Here is a 25,553-nt window from a genome sequence, read left to right on the forward strand (position 1 = left end):
ACCGCTATACAGTGCTTGTCAAGACTAAGTCTGTCCTTGTTTTCATGTGATTAAAAATCAATATAGCTTCTATACTGACTAAGGTCTGTTAAGCATGAAACTCAGTTTTGTTCTTTTTGGTTTTTGTTTGCCAATATAAAAGATGAACTATACTGTGTAAACTGAGTGAAGTGTACTGTATTTTTATAATCTACAACTAATGGAGAGGTGACTACCTATGTATAGTACTTACAGGTGCATCTTAATAAATTAGAATGTCGTGGAAAAGTTCATTTATTTCAGTAATTCAACTCAAATTGTGAAACTTGTGTATTAAATAAATTTAATGCACACAGACTGAAGTGGTTTAAGTCTTTGGTTCTTTTAACTGTGATGATTTTGGCTCACATTTAACAAAAACCCACCAATTCTCAACAAAATCTCAACAATCTAAAATAGGGTGACATGCAAATCAGATAATCAACTCAAAACACCTGCAAAGGTTTCCTGAGCCTTCAAGATGGTCTCTCAGTTTGGTTCACTAGGCTACACAATCATGGGGAAGACTGCTGATCTGACAGTTGTCCAGAAGACAATCATTGACACCCTTCACAAGGAGGGTAAGCCACAAACATTCATTGCCAAAGAAGCTGGCTGTTCACAGAGTGCTGTATCCAAGCATGTTAACAGAATGTTGAGTGGAAGGAAAAAAGTGTGGAAGAAAAAGATGCACAACCAACCGAGAGAACCGCAGCCTTATAAGGATTGTTAAGCAAAATCGGTTCAAGAATTTGAGTGAACTTCACAAGCAATGGACTGAGGCTGGGGTCAAGGCATCAAGAGCCACCACACACAGACGTGTCAAGGAATTTGACTACAGTTGTCGTATTCCTCTTGTTAAGCCACTCCTGAGGCGTCTTACCTGGGCCAAGGAGAAGAAGAACTGGACTGTTGCCCAGTGGACAGTGAATTGGTGGGTTTTTGTTAAATTTGAGCCAAAATCATCAATTAAAAGAACCAAAGACTTAAACTACTTCAGTCTGTGTGCATTGAATTTATTTAATACACAAGTCACAATTTGATTACTGAAAAAAAAATAACTTTTCCACGACATTCTAATTTATTGAGATGCACCAGTAGTTTCTTAACATTCGTTGTGTTTTAGACTTGTGGTCTCTACAGCTCTGTTACAAGCCAGTAGTAGATGTATGCATACGTGAAGAAGCCATTATGAGATAGTAACTTTTATTTTGCTTACAATGTAATAAATTACAAATTACACAGACATTTGTGAGTTTTAGCTGTTTCCCCGTCAGAAAGGAGAAGCCAAAACACCACGTTATCTTGACGACCATCAATACAGTGAGAGAAGTTTGTTTTCGGGTCAAAATCGGGACTTTTATTTTGAAATAACGGACGTTTGTTGCTGTAACGTTCATTGTCTGCCAGAGCGCACCGAGAGGCTCTGTATCGATTTATGCGGCGCTTTGATTTGAATAGTTTGATTTTAAATGAGTGATAAAAGCGAGAGTAATTATGATAAAAGCAGGAATCGCAGCGTGGTGTATGTTTACAGTCCGGAGTACATCCAGACTTGCGACTCACTGTCTAAAGTGCCAAACCGGGTGAGATGAGCTGCACTTTACTTCACACACTCCCAAACAATAACACACCTCTGGCTTCATGCAGACACTGCAGATGCTTCTTACCGAATATTATTTGTACAGACATGAACGTGAGAGGGAATCGCGTTTGCTATAGTATAAAGACTCTAGTACTTTATAACGTACTGTGTTATGGACATCTACCAAAGCGAATTACCGTAGGATTCTTTTGATTATTTTGGAGTAACTGTTATCGTACAAATACCAAACTATATGAATGTGTTATTCAGTAACATGGAATTTATGAAAACACGCCTGAACGTATTTTCTGAAACTATCACAGTCCGGGGTACTAACTTACACAGTATTACTATAATTATTAGAATGCATAAAGTGTAAAAAGTTAAATGAGTAAGGTTATATGGTTGTTTTTCTTCACTTCTCTCTTTCTCTCACAGGCGAGTATGGTGCATTCATTGATTGAGGCGTATGGCTTATTAAAATACATGAGGTGTGTGTCAAGATTATGCATAATTGAGAATTTCTCAGTATTTAAATATGTATTTTCTAGCATGTAACTAATGTTAACTGATGTTTCTGTTGTTTAAACTGTTGTGTGCGTGTGTTAAGTGGTGAAGCCTCATGTGGCTTCAATAGAGGAGATGGCCGTGTTTCACACAGACTCTTATCTGCAGCACCTGCACAAGATCAGCCAGGACGGGGACAATGATGATCCCCAGTCTGGGGACTTTGGACTGGGTGAGACTTGTGTTTAACAGACCTGAATTCAGATGATTAGGCCCGGGATTACTGTACTGCATGGCCAAAAGTTTGTACAGTAATCATGAGCATAAATAAGGGCTTCCTTTTCCAGCAGCTTCAATTCTTCTGGGAAGATGTTGATTCTGGTTGGGGGAATTGCTCCTCTTCAGACACACACATTAGCCAAGGTTTTATTTTTTTAATATAGTTGTAATGATGACAAAACTGCTTGCTTTCAAACATCTTATTAACAGAGCAACTAGGATATTGACAGATATTAAAATAGGAGTGTTAAAATAATAAAATATTTATTTATTTAGTTCTTGAGGGGACAAATAAATATTATATTGAATTTATTTAAATCCAAATAAATAAATAAATATTTTATTATTTAATGCTCCTATTTTAATATCTGTCAATATCCTAGTTGCTCTGTTAATAAGATGTTTGAAAGCAAGCAGTTTTGTCATCATTACAACAGAAGTACCAGCAAAAATACTATTTGTTTTTTGTATTTCTTCCTGTTAAAACCTGTAGCATTTAATAGACAATCACATATAAATAAATATTTTCAGAAAGCATTTAATTGATGTAAAATGATTTAATTTTTATCGTAAGTTAACATGTGAAATGTGGCAACCCTTTAAATTGTTAAAAAAATGTTCACAGACCACCTAGCTCCCCCCTTTGTCCCCAGAGCCCTGATTAAAACCCTCTGAATTAGAATTAGGTGTCAATACACTTTTGGCCATATAGTGTGCCAGCCGAGCTTATATAGTGTCCCTTGTGTTGCATGCAGTGCAGGCAGTTCCCTCTTGCTCACAGCAGAGGGCAGTATTATACTAGAATCTTTCTCAGACCTTCCAGTTATTACAATCAGTGTTTCATTTCTGTACTGGATCAGGCTGTGTAATTTAATGTCTGTCAAACTGACACTTCATACTAATCTCCAGGTATAGAGAAAAGTGTTGTTTTTGAGGGGGAAACAAAGATTTTTAATATTTTATCGTTGGTGTTTTTTACATTAATGCATTTCGCAGATGCTTTTATCCAAAGCGACTTACAGTTTTTTTGCCTTTATTATGATAGGAAAGTTGGTTGACGGGAAGCAAGGTGGGAGGGGGGCGGGATTGGAAAAGATCCACGAGTCGGGACTCGAACTCGGGTCACCCGAAGCGCAACGGCACTATATGTTGGCACACTGCCCACGAGGCTATCGGCACTGACCAAAGGATCTTTTTAAATGTAGCTCAGTGTTTATTGTTCTTTCTCACTCTCCCTCACCATATCTTTCCTCTCCATTTCCTCTCTACACCCCATCCCATTGTCCCTTTGTGTTATCAAACCCCCGTCTTGTCGCTCTCTTTTTTTCAGGTTATGACTGTCCGGTGGTGGAGGGTATTTTTGATTACGCGGCTGGCGTTGGAGGAGCCACTCTGACTGCTGCCCAGAATCTCCTTGATGGAAAGTGTGATGTGGCCATCAACTGGGCCGGAGGGTGGCATCACGCCAAGAAGTAATACGGCACAACAGGCCTTGTCCCCACCCTCTTGTGTTTCACGTCCACATCAATCATTGAGATGCCAGTGGCATCTTTGGCATAAGTACTAAAAAGATCTGCATGGTTTATGGTTTAAACCAAGTTCAAATTTTGATGTTACAATTTGTTTGCAGAAGCTTGTTAAACAAGCTGAGTTTTCATAAAGTATGTTTATGATAGATGAATGTTTATGTATGTGTCGGACATTGTTCAGTGGGTCACTGGAGCAGCTGATTGAGTATGTGTTGTTATATAAGACGAGGCATCTGGGTTCTGTTATGTGAATGACGCTGTTCTTGGAATCCTCAAACTGCGCGAGAAGTATGAGAGAGTTCTCTATGTGGATGTGGACCTTCACCATGGAGATGGTAAAAACACTTCCATAACAATAACCATAACAGCCTGTTGTTGTTAATAGCATTTAACATCCTTCTTTTCCACAAATTGGCTTTCGATTTCTACCTGATTTCCGAATGCACATTAACACCAAGAGCAAATGTTAGATGGGTTAGTAACATGACACTCATTTTCATTAGAATTTTGAAATTCATTTATTTAAAAACGCAGTTCATACGTACAATGGTTTGAATGCACTTTTTTGTTTTTTTTACATGCTTATAAATGTTTTAAACACCTCGGTCCACCAGATTAAAGTCATGTGGTGCAAAGACTCAGACTCAGATGTTTAGATAGTAGTAGCTCATGTTCTTTGTCTGTATTAATCTGTTATCAGTTCAGGTTATTTCTCAATTAGAACACAAATCCATCAGTGAAAAAGGGCACTTCCTCTAAGCTTTTATTTTTAATATTGTATGATATCCTCCCCTTTAAGTGAAATTCTGCATTGTTTCCCCTCCAGGTGTGGAGGATGCTTTCAGCTTCACCTCTAAAGTCATGACAGTGTCTCTGCACAAGTTCTCTCCTGGCTTCTTCCCAGGTTAGTTCAGCATGCCTCTACGCCTCAGTGAAGACCAGCGCTTCTTTTAATTCCATTAATTGACAGTCATGTTTCAAGTCATGCCAGAGCTGGAGCTGCAGGCTCCACTCCAGCGCCCAGAGTCTGATTACCCAGCTGATAACAGAGACTGCAGCTCTGTGGCTTCTTGGAGACTCTGAGAGCCCCTTCAGTAGTTTAACAATAGCGCTTGGAAAGGTAACTGGGCAAATGCAAGATGTTGTGCGTGTGCGATTTAATTATTATTTCCTCAATGATTTATTAATGGATTGTATTTGCAACACCATTGCCAAGTGGTTTTCACAAATGACACATTCAAAATTCATATTAATTCATATGTGGACACTCTTGAAATAGATTTTCTGAATTGAGTAAAATGCAGAAAAAAAATGGACTAACTGTCAAAATAACCCAACTGAATCTCTTTACTGGCTAGCAATAGTGCACATACTGAATGCAGCTTTTTTTCTACCATACTGGTTGGTTTTGGCCAGAAGCGGAAGAAACTGATCAACTGCTCTTGCACCTGCCCAGTAATTGCTCTTTGAGTAAAGCGTAATCTTTACATTAACCCATCCACTGGCTAAGCACATGCTCCGCTCTTCACCGCAGTGCTATTACCTGATCCAAGTCCAACATAACAGAAACTCTTCTAAATCCAAATATAACAGAGCATTAAACACTAGCAAGTTCCCCCAATTTTTCATCTTCAGAAATATAACACTTCATTTCAACATTTCTCTCCCAGTCCATTTCCAGGCATACTAGCATGCTGGGAACTGGAAATCCCCTACAAATTTTTCAGCAGTGCTACAGTAACTATTTTTTTTTTCAGTATGTAATCTCACTGCAACAGCTTCATCTAAGAAAAAGACAATACCATTCAAAAGTTAGGGCTTGGTGTAGTATTTTTAATGTTTGCTCAAAAATACAGTAAAAACAGTAATATTGTGAAATAATGTTATTATATAAAATGTAATTTATTCCTGTGATGGCAAAGCTGAATTTTCAGCATCATTACTCCAGGCTTCAGTGTCATATGATCCTTCAGAAATCATAATAATAAGATGACATCATTCTGACATTTCTTACTATTATCAGTGTTGAAAACTGCTCAATATTTTTTTTTTTGTGGAAACGGTGATGCATCTTTTCAGGATTCTTTGATGGAAAGAAACCATTTATCTTTTCTGTCATTTTTGATCAAATCAATGCATCCTTGCTAATTAAAATTATTAATTATTAAATTTAAATAATCTTAATCGCCCGCACTTTTAAACGCTACTGTAAAAAGCAACGTCAGTGCTCAATAAAGCTTCATTTAGATAATTCATACTGGCTCAGACATGAGTTCTATCAGTCATATGAATGACCTTCAAAGAGACCAACTTTAGCTTATGATTATAATTTCTTGGACAGGCACAGGTGATGTGACTGACACTGGGCTGGGTAAAGGACGCTGGTATGCTGTTAACGTCCCCCTCGAGGATGGCATCCGTGATGATCGGTACTGCCAGACCTTCACTAGGTCTGTAAAGATCAAATAACCGACCAATCTAAGTTCCTTGCAATGTTTAATTTGTTCCCATGGTTCAGTGTCATTTAAATATATATTATATTTGTTTTTTTTGGGGGGTTTTCTTGCAGTGTGATGCAGGAAGTTAAAGCTCTGTTTAACCCTGAAGCAATTGTGATGCAACTTGGAGCGGACACCATGGCGGGTGACCCCATGTGCTCCTTCAATATGACTCCCGTTGGAGTCGGAAAATGTCTGAACTATATACTGGACTGGGAGTTACCCACTCTGCTTCTAGGAGGAGGTGTGTGTCATTGTTTTTGGTGAATTATATTATGCCCCCAAAAATGAAAATTCTGTCATAATTTACTCACCCTCATGTCATTCCAAACCCTTAAGACTTTCATTCATCTTCTTAACACAGATGAAGATTTTTTTTCTTAAAATATCCCCTCATCATTTTCATCCATCCAAAGTCCACCCAACTGAATTTTCATGTTCCAAAAATTTCATAAAGAGAACGTAAATGTACTCCACATGAATTTAGCAGTTTAATCCATTTCTTCTAAAGAGACATGTTTGGTTTTTATGATGAATAGATTTAATTTCTTCTTTTATTCATGCATTGTTCAATATTAAATGTGAATAAAAGCTGAAATAAAATCTGTTTAACTTCCTGATTTCCATGGATTATGTTTACACTGTCCTTTTGTGCAAATGTTGGTTGCATGGATTGTCAAAAATTACGAGAGATTATTAAATGTATCTTTATTTGTGTTTTGAAGATGTTATGGGTTTTGTACGAAGTGCGTGTGAGTACATGATGACAGAATTTTCATTTTGGGTGAACAAACCATTACAAAAAAACATATATCGCTAGACAGCTTCAGCAGTCTTGTCTCAGTTTGTTCTCCCTCCATGCCTTAACACTGACAACTACATCTTCTGTCCTTGTTGCCAGCTTTCAGACTCGGCCAAAAAGTTTATTAGTGTGTTGTTAGGCCAGGAGGGGGTGGGGTGGTTGTGCTGAGAGAAGAAAGTGAACTTTTGTGATTTTAGCCCATTTTGAAATGAGCTCTAAGCTGCAGACCTGCCTAGCCAAGCTCTAGATTAAAGGTAGTAATTACACTAGTACAATGAAGCCCTTTTGCTGACTTCAGTCCCCCTTCGCTCTCTGCGTATACAAATCTGCCTCTCTCTGTCCTTCTCAGGCGGCTATAACCTTGCCAATACTGCCCGCTGCTGGACCTATCTAACCGGGACCGTCCTAGGACAGACTCTGTCTTCTGAGATCCCGGACCACGAGGTGAGACCCAGTTCCCTCTCTTCTTTCAGCAGCTGTATAAAACTCCACTCTCTCCTCCTCTTCCCCTTCCATTCCTGCTGAGTCACCCGGTCTAATCAAAGATGTCCAAGCACCTCTCAATAACCGGGTTTGTTTTCATGTGATTCAGGGGCAGGGAGGGGGGCGTGTGTGTGCACACCAGTGAAGGGGTCTTAACAATACTACTCTGTCCCTACAGGTTGACAGAGAGGGACTTGTGCTTTTCTTTCCTCAACTGTTTATGTCCCCTCTCTCCTCTTTCTCTTTCTTTAGAGAAAGAGAATGTGTGTACCCAATTCTGAGTGAGCCTTTTTCATGCTTTTTTGAGAAGCTTCTGAGGATAGATGAAGGGCTGGAAAGGCCTTCTGGTTGGTCTGGGAGAGTTTGATATCTCTCTTTTCTTCCAACTCACAAAGAAGGTCCTTTAATGTTTATAGAGAGCGCTTTCATGGTCACCGCAATAAAAGATGCCATTGTTTCAGCTGACATGACCTCCTGCGTCATGTTGACCTTTGACCGCTCCACAGAGCAAGCTACCAAAATAAAACAGTGTAGATTACTGTCAGGGTGTTCGTTAACGACAATGATGGTCGATGGTCGACTTCCTCTTATATACTAACATTCAAAATGTTTTTGAATATAATTCAAATAAATAAAATAAGTTTTATGTAATTAATTATGTAATTAATTCCTGTGATGCAAAGCTGAATTTTCAGCGTCATTACTCCAGTCACATGATCCTTCAGAAATCATTCTAATATGATCATTTGGTGCTCATGAAACATTTCTTATTATTATCGCAGTTGAAAATGGTTGTGCAACTTAATATTTTTGTCGAAACTGTCACAGAAAGTTCAAAAGAACAGCATGTATTTGGAATAGCATCTTTTGTAAGATTATGGAAGTCTTTACTCTCACTTTTGATGAACTGATTAAAATGCTCAGTTTCTAAAAAAAAAAAAAAAGTCTTACTGACCCCAAACTTTTAAACAGTGTGTATTACCTTATTTATTGATTGATTGATTGCTGTGAAATAAGTGGGAAAAAATACAGTATTTATCTAGTGGTAATAATATGATTGTTTTATAATGTGCTTTGGAACTTTGGAAATCCTTGTTATAAATTCATGGTATTCCACTGAATTTCCATTCCATTCCATTCTCTATAATGGTGAGAGCATTTATTTTATCCCAAACGTTATGTTCTCCATTTTACGGCTATATGAACCAGCCATCCCCACAACATATTTAGTGTTTTAGGACCACCACTCCTTCTCCCTCTTCTCCTCATCTCGTTCTCATTCCTCTTCTTTCTCTCTATAGCTTATTTTCCTTTATTGTTCCTTCCATCGGCTTTTCAAAGCATAAAGCATTCTCTCCTCCCCACTTAGAGAGAGGAACCCCCATCTCCTTACCAGCACTGTTATTGTGTGTCCATCCCAGCCAAACAAAAAACGATTTAACTGTAGTGTGAGTCCATAAAGACAAAGATGGGAAAGAGCGAGACAGAGAGAGAGAGCGATAAGGCTGTTAAAAGACAGAGAGGCATCCACCAATGGGGGTATAAAAAAAGATAGAAGAGTATTGCAGCGTGGAAGAAGCTGAGAAAAGAGAGGTGGAACAAGAAGCACTTTGTACCTGTGCAATCTCGCTCGCTCACTCTCTCTCTCTCCCCTCGAGCCGGTCCAGCTGCTGAGACTCTGAGGAGGCTCAGTCTGGGTTCTGCCCTGCCAGGACTGCAAACAATGAAGACAGACTGGAGTGGAGGCATACAACGAGCTCATTCAGGTCCTGTCACAGACACAGAGAGATGAAAAAGTGAGGCTAATATAGACAGTCCTCCCTCACAAGGGAGAGTCCCAGAAAAAATGCAGAGCCTTTTTATTTGGGCCTGAATTGTTTCTCTTTAAGAAACTGATGAATTGGAAAAGTTTGTGCTGTGCTTGGGCCAAGACAGCCCTGATATTGGTCTAAATAAATGCCATTGTTTTGCATCATAGGCACCATCATCTCCTTTTAATGGCAGTGGTGTGTCAATCCAGTTACTTTTTTGCACCAACAAAACATCTCTCACTTCGATCTCTCAGCTGATTTGACGAAACCTAGGCAAGATTTAGCTGATTGAGATGTTGTGATTTTAATAAAAGCCACAGAAGCAATGAATTATTCCCACTTTAGGGTGAATAAGATCTTGAGACACACAGGTCTCTGAGATGTTGTGGCATTAAAGTTGTTGTGTCACTAGAAAGTATGTTATTAAAGTTGAAGTGTGGAACACCAAATGGAATTCCAGAGAGGTTTCCCAGACGCATCTTCTGTTGTGCCCGACTGTAATTATTCAGTAAACCACTTCTTTCTTAAACTCACAGTATTGATTGAGCTAGAACTGTGCATGTGATGGTATAATTTTTTTCTTATCACAATAACTGCTGAAGTTTTTTCACAATTTTTTATCACAGTACTGAATTACGTTACAAATACAGGTAAGGTAAGCAGACTTAAGTGTTGTGCTCATTATTAAGGGTTTAGGCACCAAAAAGAACCTTGAGCATTTAAATACAATAAAACGGTACAGAATAAAAATTTTCAAAGTAAACACATTTTTAAAACAGGATAAATTGTGAAAGAACACAACTATAAAGAACGATGATGAAGAATCTGAACCTTTTCAACCAGTTATCTTTTGAATGGATGGATGTTTGGATGACACTTTGTTTACTGAGGTTGCTGTGATATTTCTGCTTTTCTATAAGAAACACTTACTGAAAGAGTGTGGATTTTACCTTAATAGGTGAACCAGTGTTGCAGTGTGAATAAAGCTTTTATTATTTATTTTTTACATTCTTGTCTAAGAGAGGTGAAATTCTAAATGAAGATTGTACAGTTGACAACTTGACATTGTTGTTTACTGACAAAAACCTAAATAGCTGTGTTACAGAAGAAGTTAAAGGGATAGTTTTCCCCCAAAATTGGAAAATTCATGTTGTTCCAATCCTGTATGCCTTTTCTTTCTTCAGTGAAACATAAAAAAAAGACATTTCTCAAAATATCTTCTTTTAAGTAATGGTCACCAAAATAGTTAGGTTACCAACATTCTTCAGAATATCTTGTCATACAGTTAATGATAACATGATTGTAGTTTTGGGTGAACTATACAGTACATTTATCTGTAGTGGTTAAGAGAACAGGAAAGTGTTAAATCTACAAAAAGTTTCAGTTTGGCTAGACAGGGAACGTTTGGCTTTGTTCTGGGCAAAATCTTATCAGCCAGTGCTAGGGAATTTGCTGTTTTTGTTTGAGTGCTGTCAAGGACGGCTGGAAACAGCGCTCACTGCTATGTGGCCAGTCAACATCTGTACATCCTCTCCTTTTTTTTTTTTACTTGTTTCTGCCAAGTTATTTTCAGCACAGCCTAGTGAAATAACAAACACCCAGAGCTCTGTTTCCCCCCTGCAGTTAGTCAGCCAGATAGACATCGTCTTCTTTTATTTAACTCTATTTCACGTGAGAATTCAGAGGGGGTTACAAAAAAAGGACAATCTGCATCACTTCCTCCAATTGTACAAACAGTGTCTCTTAAAGACAAACAACAACATACCAGTGATCAACTGAAGTACTCCACCCATGACCTCAAACACTTGGCCACAGAATTTACAGGTTCCTACACAGGTGTATTGTTCATTAATGAGCTCAGCCAGCTAACATGAACACAATCCAAAGATGACAACTGTGGTTACGCTAGTTAAACAGTGCTAAAAGGATTTTAGGGTTTTCTTCTGTCTTCTCTGCATAACTTGAGGAGGGGGTGAAGACCCCATTGGGCAGAACAGGGACAGACAGCACAGACCCTTTAGAGCAGTGGTTCTCAACCACATTCCTGGAGGACCCCCAACACTGCACATTTTGCATGTCTCCTTAATCAAACACACCTGATTCAGGTCACCTGCTCATTAGTAGAAACTCAAAGACTTGAAATGGGTGTGTCAGACAAAGGAGACATGCAAAATGTGCAGTGTCGGGGGTCCTCCAGGAATGTGGTTGAGAACCACTGCTTTAGAGGACCTGTGTGTGGATTGAGAAGAATCCACAGAACTGGGCAACTTGCCTTGCATATTGATTTGTGTGAACCCATTATGCACAGCAGGGTAGTCCACCATCAGAGTTCAGCTAGTTTATTTTTTCAATTTGTGATATAACTACGTTTGTGAAATGTTCCTTTAGAAATCTTTTTTGATGCACTTACACAAGTTCTCACTGGCTGCCAACTTTTTCACGGCAAGTTCAACAGGATGTTGTGAGTGCCAGTAGTGTTATGTTTGCATTGTCTGTAGTTTTGCCCTTTGAACCAGGTCTGGTACTTCACTGTAAAGTGTGAGACAGACAGACTGTCAGCACGGGTTTGGCTCATTACCGCCCGCACGTACTGACTGATCTAGAAGGGAAGCGTTTCAGACAGTGTAGATGCTGTTTGTCCGCCCATGTTATTGACTAAAGATAATAATAAAACACACCATGTGTTCAGTGATTTAGTGAATGTTTTGACAGCTTATGATTTCATAAAGCATACTGTCTTTTGTCAACTACAAATTTTCAGCAGAAGAGACAGCAGGCCTTCAGGTGTTCCTTAACCTCTCCAATCTCATGCATCTTGAACAAAACTTGTGTATCTTCTTCTGTGGGTGGGGCTTTTTGTGCCGTTGCGTCTGGGAAGTAGCTGGCTCCCAGAATTCCGGAGTGGAATAAATGCTGGAAATGAGCTTTGGGGAAATCCATAATGGATGTTGGGTGGTGTTGATAGTTAAGTGGTCAAAGTTAAAAAAGGTCACGAGATGAAATCTAAACTCACCTTTATACTTGGAGACAATGAAGTGTTGGGCCATATTTTAACTCGAAGGGTGGATCGTTGTTGATTTTTTTTGTTGTTGTTGTTTTATTCTGCCCTGTTGAGGAGGGATTGTCAAATCTTATCTGACTTAATCAACTTTGTTTGTCATCTATTTTTGAAACAAGTTAAAGGGATAGTTCACCCAAAAATAAAATGTATGGCATCTTTTTAAATGGATTACGTTGACTATTTTTTATGCACTTTTTGATTCATCAGAGTTATGGTGAAATGTTCTTTAAACGGAGAGACAGAAATCTCTCAGCGTTGTGTTTCGAAGATAAACAAGACAGTCATATGGGTTTGGAACAACATGAGTAATTGATGACAGAATTTTTATTTTTGGGTGCACTAACTAACCTAACCTGACTGCACACATTCACAGACTCATATGTTGTGTAATCCCTAACATGTTGGAGCGCATTGGGACCGGAGGTAATCCGGATAAACAAATGACAAGTAATTGAAAGCAGAGTTGAGCTAATGCGTGTAACACACATACAACCAAATCTGATCTCTGTCCAATTTAAACACCAGTTACCCTACCAACACAATGCAGACAGTGTTTTTTCGAATGAGTAAGGCAACGTACACTGGCTGTCTTTTTGGCCAGTCAATATAGATTTCATTTCAAAATCATAATGCATTGCTAATTGTATTTCAGATGCATTTCATGATGGGGGAAACTTTAACTGCTTTTGAAGCTAGCCTTCTCAATCCAAGGGTTAGAACACATAGACTGAGCACAGTTATCCAACAAGTTGATGTATATTTGTATGTGTGTGTTTGAAAGAAAGTGGAAGTATGACTAAACCTTCCCATATTTACTCAAGTATATGCTGCTTCCTAGCTGAGAAAAATCTCACAAAAACAGGACTTGTTCTATTGAAGGAAACCTAGAACACATTAAAAGAGCATTAGTGAAGCTGTGATAAGCAGCAACTCTGTCCTAGCTGGAAAAACATTGGTTTGTCTCCATCCTAGTCATTTGCACTTTATAGGAAGTGTGGATAGCATACACATAATTCCATATTTTGACTGATAGCAATTTAATTAAATGGACAGTTTGCCCAAAAATGAACATTCTGTCATCAAACATTGTTCCAAACCCATATGACTTTCTTTCTTCTGTGGAACATACAGTTTGTTTGTACAGAAAGACAGCATGGTCAAAAATAACTCGGGACCCCTATGATTTGTTTGTATGGACAAAAAAACATTTTTCAAAATATCTTCATTTGTGTTCCATGGATGTGGGACGACATGAGAATTTTCAGTTTCTTCATCCTCATGATATCTTTTAAAGTGTTTAAAAAAAACACATGCATTAAAAAAGTGCACAAATAAACCATTTATAATAAATGTTGCGGAAAAGAATTGTCACTTTAAGTAATGGTGACTTTAAGTATGTTTTGTGTTTTGCTTTGCTTATCTCTAATCTAGTACTTCACTGAATACGGCCCGGATTATTCCCTGGAGATCAGCCCGAGCTGCCGACCCGACCGCAATGAGAGCCAGCATCTGGAGCGGGTCATCAGCACCATCAAAGGTAATCACCATGACAACAACCAGAACCTCACCAAACACAAACACTGGCTCTGAATGTCCCACTTTCTCCACACTTAATCGAATGCCATTTCCACAGATGGAATTACTTTTGTCCATTTTAAAGCTGGCTAAACTATTTAAAGTAATGGCCTGTTTATTTGGAAAACCATTGATGATGGGTAGCATGGTGTGTCAGTCATTCGTTCATCCAGCTGTACCTCCAGCCTCCTCAAGGATTTTGCGTCCCACCCCCCTCCAGTGACCAGGGAGACCTTTAATAAACCAACCACAGTTGTCCCATGTGACTGGCTGTCTTCAGCTGTAGAAAAGAGAAATGAATCTGTTTGATGTTCCCGGTCATCAGTAAACAAATAAGCAGAGCACTCTTAGAAACTTGCAGCTGAAGTCTCAAGAGAGCGGCTGGGATGAGAATGAGAACAGGCTAAATAGGAACATTTGCGCACATGTACTCGTGGGGTCCCAGACACACACTTATCCACACTTTTATGAGATGTTTCTTCACAAAAGTGTCTGGTTTGTCTCTTTGACACAAGGTTCTTCATATTAGTTATAGCAGTGCATTTTTATTGCAGCATCTGTGCATGAACTCTGTGTGTGTGTGTGTGTGTGTTTATTTGAGGTTTCAGCAAACTCTTGTCTTTTCACCTTCTCCAGGGACAGTAGTCTTAAGACTCAAAACATGTTTCAAAGCTATGCTGAGAACATTTCAGATGCTCCTTGGATGTAATAAAATAGAGATTTTTCCTTTTGAGCTCATTCAAACATCTGTGTGAATGGGCAAAAATCTGGCAGTGCAAACGGAAAAGCAGTGTTCCGAATATTAACACACAGTCATTTTTTTGCGTATAAGAACAGATTTGATTCAGAAAATCCAAGTCTTCTTGTTGTTATTACTTTTTTGTGCTTTGTAGTTGCAAATGTAATGAAAGGGCCTGGAGAAATGTATTGCAAAAGTATCAGTTTTCTCTTTAAAATTTAATGAAGTAAATGTCAATACTTAAAATGCTATTATAAAACTGTACACCTCTGTATTTATATACTATTGTAGTATTTTGAATTATAGTTATTTCTATATTTTCAGTTTAAGTAATGTTGTGCTTTTGTCATTTTCATTTTTTTTCTATCTAGATTTCATTTATTTAATTTCAGTAATTTTAGCCCTTTTTATAGTACTTAATAACTTATTTTATTTTAGTTAGTTGCCAAGACAGCATTTCTAATTTAAGTTTTTTATCTAACATTTTATATCAGCTTTATTGGAAATAATGACAACACTGGTGTGATGTGTTAAATGAGTAGTTCACCCAAAAACACAAAATCAATATGCACAATGGCACTTTCATAGTAAGTACACTTCGTGTGTTGTAATACGAGGACTCGTGAGCACGCAAATTTCAGCACTGCACAAGAACTCAGATGTTTTAAGCATTGGGTGGATTTTAACTTAAGCACCTCTGATTGAGAAATCAACAGATATGTCTGTGATTGGCTACATTGCTCAGCGCTGCAAACACCTGTTATAAATAGAAACTCTGCCTATGTTTGCACCTGTTAATCGTTTTTATTTTATGTTGTTCATGTTGCTTTTGTGCAATAAACGAATAACAGTTTATTTGTTTTTAGATATTTTATGTTGAGGGATATTTCTTTTTTGCGGGAGACCCGCAGATCATTTTATTCTCCTTGTTGATTGTGGATCAGCTTTATTCAGCATGTATGCAGTAATTGGACTACAATTGAATGAACAGACCAAATTTGAAGTTGAAAAAAATCCACATCCCTATAAGCTCTCAAATTCGAAGTGCATTTTGACTTGGCATGTTGCGATTTTTCACGAAACACCAAATTGTTTAGTGGTATATTGTGAGGCATCATACTTGAATCTGCATGAAGATGCGGTCACAGATGCACAGATTTATAGCTGATATCCAGTCATTTAAATGGGAATCCTTGTGATTGGGAGTTTCTTGTGAGGCCAAAAAAGTTCCCCATGTAGATTTCACTTGTGTATGTGTTGACCAAAAGAAAGCTGCTTAGTTTGAAATTGACTTTGCTGCGAGCGGTGCCCCATGCATTGTTACACTATATCCAATAAACAGTGGAGCTTTTTTTCTGTGAAATTTTACTGAATTGTGGCTAATGTGGCCATACCTTAAGTTTGAAAGCGATTTAAGATCTATGGTGCAGGGAAAGGTTTTCTTTGTATGAAAACACACATTACATAGTCATATAATACTAAATAATTGATATTTTTTTTTATCAGTTTTCCAGAAGATGTATTCATCAACAAGCATTACTCTTACTCCTTTTTGCCGGAATTATTAATTTTTTTCAATGAGAAAGTTTTGCCTATTCCTTAAACAGTACATGACAAATATGCAAACATGCTTATTTTCTGTGCCCATGCGGTGTGTAGCATGTGTTTGCTCTGTCCCGCAGCTATAGGGAATAATTAAAAAGGGCTTAAGGCGCAGACGGTTCAACTTCCAATTTAGGCTTTCCACCCATCTCTTAAGACTGCTGTATCACACATGGGCACAGATTCCAGATCATTTTTGCTTTTAGGATCTTTTAGATTTTTGTGTTAATTGTAGTTGTTGTTTGAATAGTCAGGACAGTGTAGCACACTGGTCAATAGATGTCAGATGGTTGGGTTTATATTAGGAAGAAGTAATTGTTTGTGATGAGGTTTTATTAGGCACTGAATTACACCATTGAAGTGCAGGGTTTTCTAAAGACTTCCATATCGTTTTTCAACAAAGTCGCACAGCCCCATATGCCTCAGCTTTCAAATGAACAGCTCACATCAATTAAACTGTTTAATTAGGATTTTTCTTTAGTGCTCAGTGCTTGTTTACAGTCTTATGTATGTCCCATAAACAGCATGTTTATGAGGGAAAGGAAATCATGCAGATGAGGGAAGCAAATGCAAGACGAATGCCAATCTGTGTGATGAGAGTTACCTGAAGTCTGTGTGTCATGCATTCTGATAATATGCACAACCATTTCTCTGTGAAGAACTGCGATTGATTAATACAAGTAATATATAGAGAGGCTTGCAATTGTTACACATTAACAGAGTTTCCGAGCACATCTGGGTAACATTTACGACACTCAGCCTTGCATTATAAAATGCTGAGAGAAAGAGGGGCAGAAACGAGTAAACACCATACACAGTTGTTTTCAGTGGTTCTGATCAGCAAATACTATACAGTTTATCAAACTCATGTTGAATGCCATATCATTTTAAACAGTGGGTGTTAATAGAGAACATATCGTTTGTGCATGTTGTAGACGACTACATATATATTATATTTGAAAAGAGAATGCATATGTAGGCCGGAAAGATGGAGACGGGAGATCATCGGACATCTGCTAAATTCTACATGTAAATAGATTCATAATGTTTACGGTTTCCTTAATATGAAACCATTCAAGATTTAGGAAAGGAAAAGCTTCCTCAATTCAAATGAGAATTAAAGATAATTAGTTCCAAGTGCTTCGGAACCTCAACCTTCAAAATAAGAGCAACACGTTGTGCTTAAAAATAGTGTTAAAATGTCACTGTTAATGTATGGCTTCTGATTAAATCTCTTAAAACGAGGGAATGCTTTTTCTCAAGTTTTGAAGGAGCCATGACTTCACGTACATTTCATGACAAACTGTGGCTTAGTTGCAGATCGAATTTAAAAAATGTAATTTTTAAAATGATTATAAAGCTTGCTTCGTAAAGTATGGATTCCTATTGATTCCTTTTTTTAAACCAGGATTTCCTTTAGAGCCTTAAATTCAAATTCATTTGCCAAGCAGCTGGTGAGAACAAAGGAGACGTCCTTTTTTTCAGCTCAGCTAGTGTGAATGGCAGGCACAATTCCAATGCAAATTGCGGTTTGTAAATCCATGTAAATTGATTTAGATTTAGAAATATTTGAATAGCTTGTGCTTCCGTAAGAGACGTCATAGGAAATCCTGTTTTTTTCCAGATTTGCAACCTCTCTGCTTTGTTTCAGTTTGTGTTATTAAAGTGAGGTAGGTTCTTGTGCAGATGTTCAGGTGGACACAGCAGATTTTTGTACATATTTAGATTTGTCAGCACTGATTTAATCTGTAAATCTTTCACAGGTCCATTCATTGCACCTCGTCTTTATCACTGTATTAATATTTCTCAATATGTTTTCTGTAATTCATTTTAACCCATTTTTATAAATTGTCTTTACCCCTCTCTATCTCCTCCCTGCTTGTTTACAGGGAATCTGAAGAATGTCGTTTAGGAGTGGGCTCCCAGCTCATGTTTCCAAATCAGGCCCTGCTCCTCTAATGAAGACAGTATGTCGGAGCCATCACCAGAGGGGAGATTGGTAAACATTACTTGAATGCAGAGATGGGCCTGTGTTGCCACATTTGAATGGTTTTAGTCAATGTTGGATCTGGGGCAAAAATTTAATGGGTGTACTTTTCTACAGATATCCAAAGCCACTTTCAGGTGAAATTCAGTGTGAATGCAACATGTTGTGGGTGCAGTTGTCACTCTTTCTGTTTTAACTATATGGGATCATTTGAAAGTGAGATATTGTCTTGTCAAAGATGCATCCCAGAAACATGTCGAACCATGGTTTAGATGCACAGGGCAAGTCACTGAGATCTTTACTTCAGTTTGGCTTCACCCCCCTTAATGAAACCATCTTTTATAACTTTTAACTGCAGTATCTCGCAGTGAAATTCAGTGGGCAGACTGACCAAATTCCAAGTCATGTTGGCTTCATGAACTGTTTTATGTTGCCTGTGGCATGCTTTTTACCACAATGTTTATTTTCTTGTGTTTGAGTCAAAAAATTCCAAATGTTTTCAAGCTGCCTGTCAACTTTTAATTTTTGTATAAATGCTTTTCTGTTATATATTAAAATATAAAAAAGAAATCGTGTGGCTTTTTCTTCCAGTGAGTGTTGTCCTTGTGTTTCACTAGGGGCTGCCACATGTGGAAGTCCTGTTCTTTTCAGCATGATCTTTATGGATTTCTAGGTTGCAGAGGTTTCTCTGAATGGCACACCAAGTGTGATTCATTAAGTCCTTTATTAGCTTTGAGAGATGGGGCTTATTGCATTTTAGCCCAATAAACCGATCCATGCTACCAAAAGAGTGCTATAAAACTTGCAGAATTAAACCGAGAGATGGGACTGATTTTCAACGGCTTGCCCTATTAAAACCCTAATGCGTGTAGAACAGTCTACTCAATACTTAAATGATCCTGCTTTTGATTCTTCCTCTGCTGGAGAGGGTTGCTTTTGAAAGACTAAATAAATAATATACGGTTTCATTTCAGGTTTTAATAGTTTAAAATAAGCATACTGACTACTTGCAGCTGTATTTTGTTCTGTATTTTGAGTCGAATAACATGATACCAATTTTATTTATTGACTTTTCTGTCCAGAGCAATTAGGTTATCCAAATGCATTAAAAACACAAAATGACAGAATACAGCTCTCCTATGTTTTTGATTTTCGAATCAGTTTGAAAAGAATGTAAATACTATTCCCTGTAAAATTATTTCAAAGTAATATCTGAAAAATAACCACGAAAAGCATGTTCGACATTTTCTGAGGAATTTTTTTAAGAAAAAGATTTAGTCTTGTAGACTCAAATTGTTCAAGGAAAGAAATAAACCTTTTTTTTAAATATACATTCTTTTTCACTGACTGAAAAGGTTGTTGTTGATCATCAACCCGGACTAAAGACGTTCCTAAAGGACATGGCACCTGCTCATCTCGAGATGGGCTGTGTTTGACGTCCCAACGAATTTTATGCAAAGTGTTCGTCTGGTCTTCCCTGACGACGTGTTCAAGCTTTCACTCCATTGATCACAAACAGATTTATACTGAGTTTTTGTCAGCAGCACTGGACTGAAATGAAGTATTTGAGGAGTGTGACCCATTATTCTACACAAAAGTAGCCCTCATGACATCAGCTCTTGAGTTGTGACAGACAAAGGGCATGTCAAAACCGTTTGTCTTCATTTGCATAACGTTTCCCACAGGAGTGGAGCAAAGCCCTGCTCCTTTACCCGTCACTTCCCTCCTAATCTACATGTGCAGTGTCTTCATGAATGACCACAGATGCGGTGTTTAACCCCGTTTAAACGGAAAAGAAAGCGGCCGTTCGGCTGCGTCTCTTCTTTAATCAATATTGAGATGAGCAGCTCAAGACTTGTTAACACACAGCTAAATACCGATTTCTGTCGGAACAGGTTTTTAATTGATGCGGTTCAGTTTAATTTCTGATTCAGTTAAGAAAGACGAATGTGACAAATACATTTTGCAGCAGTATTTTGGTTAAATTATCAAAAAGAACTTTCAAGTTTTAAAACAAAACACATTTGTTTGATTACCATATTGTGTTTAGAAAATCTGTACGACTCAATCAGGACTAATTGTCTCGAAGATATTTTTTTCCCGTGGTGTGTCTATGAAAGATAATTATTATTAAGTGTGCTATTATGGCAACAGTGAGGTGTGTGTCTAAATAGTGAGAGCATCTGCACTGTCCGCGCACTTTATAAGGCTGAACATAAAACCCGGATAAATTCCACTCCTGCACACGGAGCCCATTAATTTGTATCGTAACGACAGGTACTCAGGACTTCAGTTTTAATTTTGGTATACCAAAGAAGACAAATATGGGTAAATATGAGTAAATGATGACAGATTATTAATTCTGGAGTCAAGTATCCGTCAAATGTTGTAATTTAAAAAAAATCCTCCTACAGTAAACCAGTCGTCGACTTGTCACAGTCCAGTTCCGCAGATGCTCCATGCCATGTTTTTGAGCGGACTCTGATCCCTCTTGAGAGCGTCGAGTGTGTGTATTTAGGCTAATGCCTTTGATTCAGTAACAGTTCATTGAGGGTGCTCTCCTGCAACAGCACGGGGAACATTTCTCCAACTTCACCTCCGGAGTCTTTGCCAAATACAACAGCACCTTATTTAAACGCCTTTATTTTCATGCAGTGCATATTACATTTTCTTAAATTATAAAAAGTCTTGCTCTTTAGTCATACTGGATTCGCAACAAGAACGCAAGTTGACCATTTCTCCTGTAAAGGTAAGCTATCCTAAACAAGTGACAAGTGAACGTTTTTTTTTTTTACTTTAATATATTTCCATTCTACAAATTCCAACATTTAAATAACTTTTAAACTGTATTATTAAAACTCTTTTTCCTGTTGTTTAAATGACGCGAAATAATTATTCTGAAGGATGTCTATAAAACTAGATTTTTATAATTTTTGTTTATAGAATTTACTACATTTTCCACATCCACTCTTGGATATTTGTTACGGAACACATTTTCGCTCTGTTTTGGGTCTAATCCAGTGGTTGTAAGTCAGCTGTGTTTAAATAAGATTGTGACTCAAGATTGACACTGAAAAAAGATTATCAATTTGTATGACAGCTTTTAAAATTATATATCTAATGTAACTAGATCAACACATCATTTATGATGCTTTTTCACAGCACTTATTGAACAGTCCACCAACAAAATTGACTAGTTCAATATTAAAGTTAGGCTCTGCAGATATACGGCAAAGTTCGGTTTTACATTTGTCTTGGTCTAATTAAGTTGTAGGGTTCATCGTGTTATATGTGACTGCTTCCAGGCCATGGATAATGAATACAATGAGCTAAACACAAAGATCTCAAGATGAATGCCCTACAGCTGTCAGTGTCTGGGAGGGGCGCTGAGAAGAGACTGTGTGCTGCTCTTTGCTGGAGGTCCATTGCAGCTGCATGCCAGCTTTCAGCAATTATGCCTTCCCCCAAAAGAATGGCTTTAAGTGGGGATTGAGGAGAGTGGAGCAGCACATATGATTAAGTGCCTCATTACTTGTCCTCCGTGTGTGTGCGAGCACATGTGAGACACAGGAGGATATGGAGTCACAGGACGCTGTCACGTACTTCATAATTAACCCCACATCTGAGGGATTATGAATGGTTCATCTCTACTATAGTCTTGGAATGTCATATGACTTGCTGCCCCTTCTGATCCACTGATATACTCTTGCCTTGTGATCTCAGCTAAAGTCATAGTTCACCCAAAAAGCTTTATAATTCAAGGCTGGAATACACATACAGATTATTTTTGCCCAGATATGCAGTTTGAAGGAGTCAATGCAAGTTGCTGAAACTCAGCCAGTCGGAGATGACAGATTTAACAGAAAACTGTGTACTTTACGATGGACACCGATGTTTTTTTTTTTTTTTTTTAAGCTTCAGAATATGAATCCATCTAGTCAGAGGATATCAAACATGTTTTATAATTTGAACTGATTTTAAAATGCATTGTTTTCATATGTCATGCATCTTTTTGCAATTTCTGCATGAGTTTGGTGACTTGAAAGTCTGGTAGTGTGTGACCATCAGTCGTGTGTGATGTCTGGTTTTTCTCTGGAACCATTTGTGTATAATGCTTAATATTTTAAAATCTGTTCCGATTCCAAAAGTCGTGTACTGTATTCCAGCCATCATTCTAAACGTTCTGCCTTGGAACACAAAAGATGTTCTGAAGGGACTTTCATGTTATCATCTTCTTTTGCTTTAGGTGTGTCCAACTAATGAGCCTCCTGCGTTCTAGTGCCACCATGAAGGACCATGACTCTCTGTCTCTCCTGCACTACTCTGGATCAGGCAAGACGAGCCCTCAGTTCCCCTCCGCTGCCCTCCATCCCAGCTCCCCCGTGATGGGAAAACCCCAGCCTTTTTGCCTGCAGTCCGGTCAGCATTTCATAGCCTCCATGCAGCTTCAGAAACTCAACAGCCACTATCAGAATCTGTCCTCTGCAGCTACCACTGGACCCGGTAGAGGGTACAGAGCCACCATGCTGGACCCAGGACAGGTCACCACCCCTGCGGTGGCACAGGCACCCGGGATCATTGATTCTGATCCGGTCGATGAGGAAGTTCTGATGTCGCTTGTGGTGGAGCTGGGTTTGGACCGTGCCAATGAGCTTCCAGAGCTATGGCTGGGTCAGAACGAGTTTGACTTCATCGCGGATGTGCCGGCTGGCTGCTGACCCTCTCAGGTGCTACCAAATCAAAGCATCCAATGAATGGCAATTTAACATGGCTATGAAAAGAAAATTCAACTCACAGATATGAACTGTCAAGAGCTGTTATTTATGGTTTTGGAGGGCAGAGTAATGTAGGTTTGCTCTTAGGTGAGCTATAGACTTTCAAAAGCCTTCAGAAGTCAGAGGACTTAGCACGCAAACCAAAATGGCCATCCTTAAGACTTTTCACCCTGTTTTCCAGGCATCTATTTTTCCAAAGCTCATTCACACCTTTATAGAATCCACCTCCTGATATGTGGAATGGATTTGAAAGGTCACCTCATTGTGAGGTTGGTGCAAGAACAGATTTGTAGAGAACAAAGGTTTTCGGCTACCCGTGCCTGCCTGCTGCCGGTTGGTCTGACTTTCAGACCCTGTTTGGACTAACAGACGGATGGTATTACAAGTGTGTGATGGAAGGTGATCATGAAATTGGTGCGCTCAGCGGAGCCCCTCCATCATTCAAGAGATTCCCTTGAGAAGCCGTGTCATCGCAAGCTTCGCTGGTCACAGAGGAACTCGACCTGGCCGAACGTTTTCCATGGTTAAATATATTAATGAGACGTGTCTGTTTACCCCACGATTCAGCCTGCATGGTCTCATAGCCTTATTTTATATTTTAGTTTATTTGTCTAGAGATGATTAATTCATGCACTTAAAAAGGTCAACGTTAATTAAAAAAAGAATATTGCCTACTGTCTTTATTTTTTCTAAATGTAAATTTACTGTTCTGTTTACTCTCTCTCATTTTTTTTCTTTTTCGATGGTCTTGTAGGCTGTATGAAAAAAGTAAGTTAATTGTAATGTGGATCCATGCAGGTCTTCTACAAAAACACAGATGTTACACATTTTACATGCTTAAAATTCATTCATTTTACACACTGAAAGAGGAATTTCTGTCAGATATTTTCTGTCTGTGATTTTTTTTTTTTTTTTTTTTTTTTTTTTTTTTTTTTTTTTTTTGCTTTATTGTTTTTTACATTTGTGTCTTACTGAAACTAAATCAAAGATTTTTTTTTTGTTTAGCACTTTTTTTCTTCTATCCATTTATTTTTCTACATAAGAGAGCTATTGCCTATTATATTTAAAAGTGTGTACTTTTCAGTTTTGTTTCTGAATGTGAGAAAATAAAAACACAAAGCACAATATATTGTCTTTTTCTTTCCAATAAAACACTTTAACTGAATCCCACATTTGACAAAAAAAAAAAAAAAAAAAAAAAGATTTAAGGTGAACAACTGTTAACCAAAATCAAATAATAATAAAAAAACTAAGTAGTATTTACTATTAAAATATAATTTCAAATTGGTAACAAATAAGCTCATATTATCTGGAGTCTATAAATCTGTTGCTACACTGGTTAGTACTGGCATCTAGTGGCCAGCTGCACATTTAAGACTCAAACATGCTGCAGGATGGAGAAGGCATTCAAGCGATTGTCTAGTGTGACCAGTGGATGACTGGTCTTGACCTGCTTATAATAACATAGCCCTGTTTCACAACCTGGAATTTCCAAGCATTTTTCCCCATCTTAAACAATGAAAGATAATAGTTTGTTTTTAAATGGACTTTCCCCTCATCTTAACTACTGGCACTGTTTCCCCCTTGTTAAACAAGTACATCAACTTACTTAAAAAAACAAACAAACAACTTGTTGGTTGTGATAAAAATGAAGCCAAAACCAATATCACATGATTTACTACATCCACTGCGAATCCTGAAGGATATTGCCATTCACGCCGTTCAAGGAACCGAACCGAACTAAAATGATACAAAAGAATTTGAAAAAGCACATGAAAGAGTTACAAAATGATTACAAACAGAAATAATATTCCCAAATATATATATATTACATTTTGATTAGAGAAAATTGACAAAATGAAAAAACAAACAAACAAACAAACAAACAACAACTGTAATATCCTATTAATTTCACTTTTTATGCATAGCACTAAAGTAGTAAAATTAGCTAAAATTCATTCTGGTGTTTACTCAATTGTGACATTGTCATAAAAGAATGCGCTTTGATTTGAATGTCTTTAAAATTGTAAGTTGGACTTTGTATTCAGTAGGCTACAGTAGTGGCAACTTCTGCGTACCAGGAATAACCAAAAAGGCCCCGTATGTAGGAAACATACACTTATACATTTATAAAGAAAAAAATCGAAGGAGGCTCAAGACATTGATTATAGCGCATTATAGCACAACATTATCTCAAACGATACACATGCCTGTGTCAGTACTATTGAGTTGAAGTGATTACAGTCCTGCCTCCCCACTAGATGGCACACGCTCGTAGGACTTACAGGAGAAGCGTCGCGTG

At 38.0% G+C, this 25,553-nt stretch overlaps 2 protein-coding genes across 3 annotated transcripts; both read left to right on the forward strand.

Annotated features, from left to right (window-relative positions):
* Window positions 1-1,372: 1,372 nt before the first annotated feature.
* LOC109094311 (histone deacetylase 8) lies at window positions 1,373-19,046 on the forward strand. Of its 2 annotated transcripts, none has more exons than XM_042760753.1 (11): window positions 1,373-1,604; window positions 2,042-2,096; window positions 2,214-2,342; window positions 3,720-3,862; window positions 4,142-4,253; window positions 4,745-4,822; window positions 6,260-6,368; window positions 6,488-6,660; window positions 7,568-7,662; window positions 14,005-14,110; window positions 18,379-19,046. In XM_042760753.1, exons 1-11 carry the CDS (start codon window positions 1,491-1,493, stop codon window positions 18,399-18,401), a joined length of 1,137 nt encoding a protein of 378 aa, XP_042616687.1. In that variant the 5' UTR covers window positions 1,373-1,490; the 3' UTR covers window positions 18,402-19,046. The 2 variants fall into 2 exon arrangements, with proteins under 2 accessions (XP_042616687.1, XP_042616688.1); XM_042760754.1 differs by lacking the exon at window positions 1,373-1,604 and adding an exon at window positions 1,751-1,932.
* A 1,898-nt stretch (window positions 19,047-20,944) lies between these two features.
* On the forward strand, window positions 20,945-23,916 carry LOC109094321 (cbp/p300-interacting transactivator 1-like). The gene is made up of 2 exons (XM_019108055.2): window positions 20,945-21,225; window positions 22,723-23,916. The coding sequence occupies exon 2, from the start codon at window positions 22,736-22,738 to the stop codon at window positions 23,192-23,194; it is 459 nt and encodes a 152-aa protein (XP_018963600.1). The 5' UTR covers window positions 20,945-21,225; window positions 22,723-22,735; the 3' UTR covers window positions 23,195-23,916.
* Window positions 23,917-25,553: the final 1,637 nt, after the last annotated feature.

Source organism: Cyprinus carpio, chromosome A7 (assembly GCF_018340385.1).
Source record: "Cyprinus carpio isolate SPL01 chromosome A7, ASM1834038v1, whole genome shotgun sequence".
NCBI lineage: Eukaryota > Metazoa > Chordata > Actinopteri > Cypriniformes > Cyprinidae > Cyprinus > Cyprinus carpio.

Coding starts and splice junctions, on each gene's coding strand:
- LOC109094311 (XM_042760753.1), top strand. CDS start 1,491: ATGAGTGATAAAAGCGAGAGTAATTATGATAAAAGCAGGAATCGCAGC. Junction 2,343..3,719: donor GTCTGGGGACTTTGGACTGG/GTGAGACTTGTG, acceptor TCTTTTTTTCAG/GTTATGACTGTCCGGTGGTG. Junction 3,863..4,141: donor GGTGGCATCACGCCAAGAAG/TAATACGGCACA, acceptor GTTGTTATATAA/GACGAGGCATCTGGGTTCTG.
- LOC109094321 (XM_019108055.2), top strand. CDS start 22,736: ATGAGCCTCCTGCGTTCTAGTGCCACCATGAAGGACCATGACTCTCTG.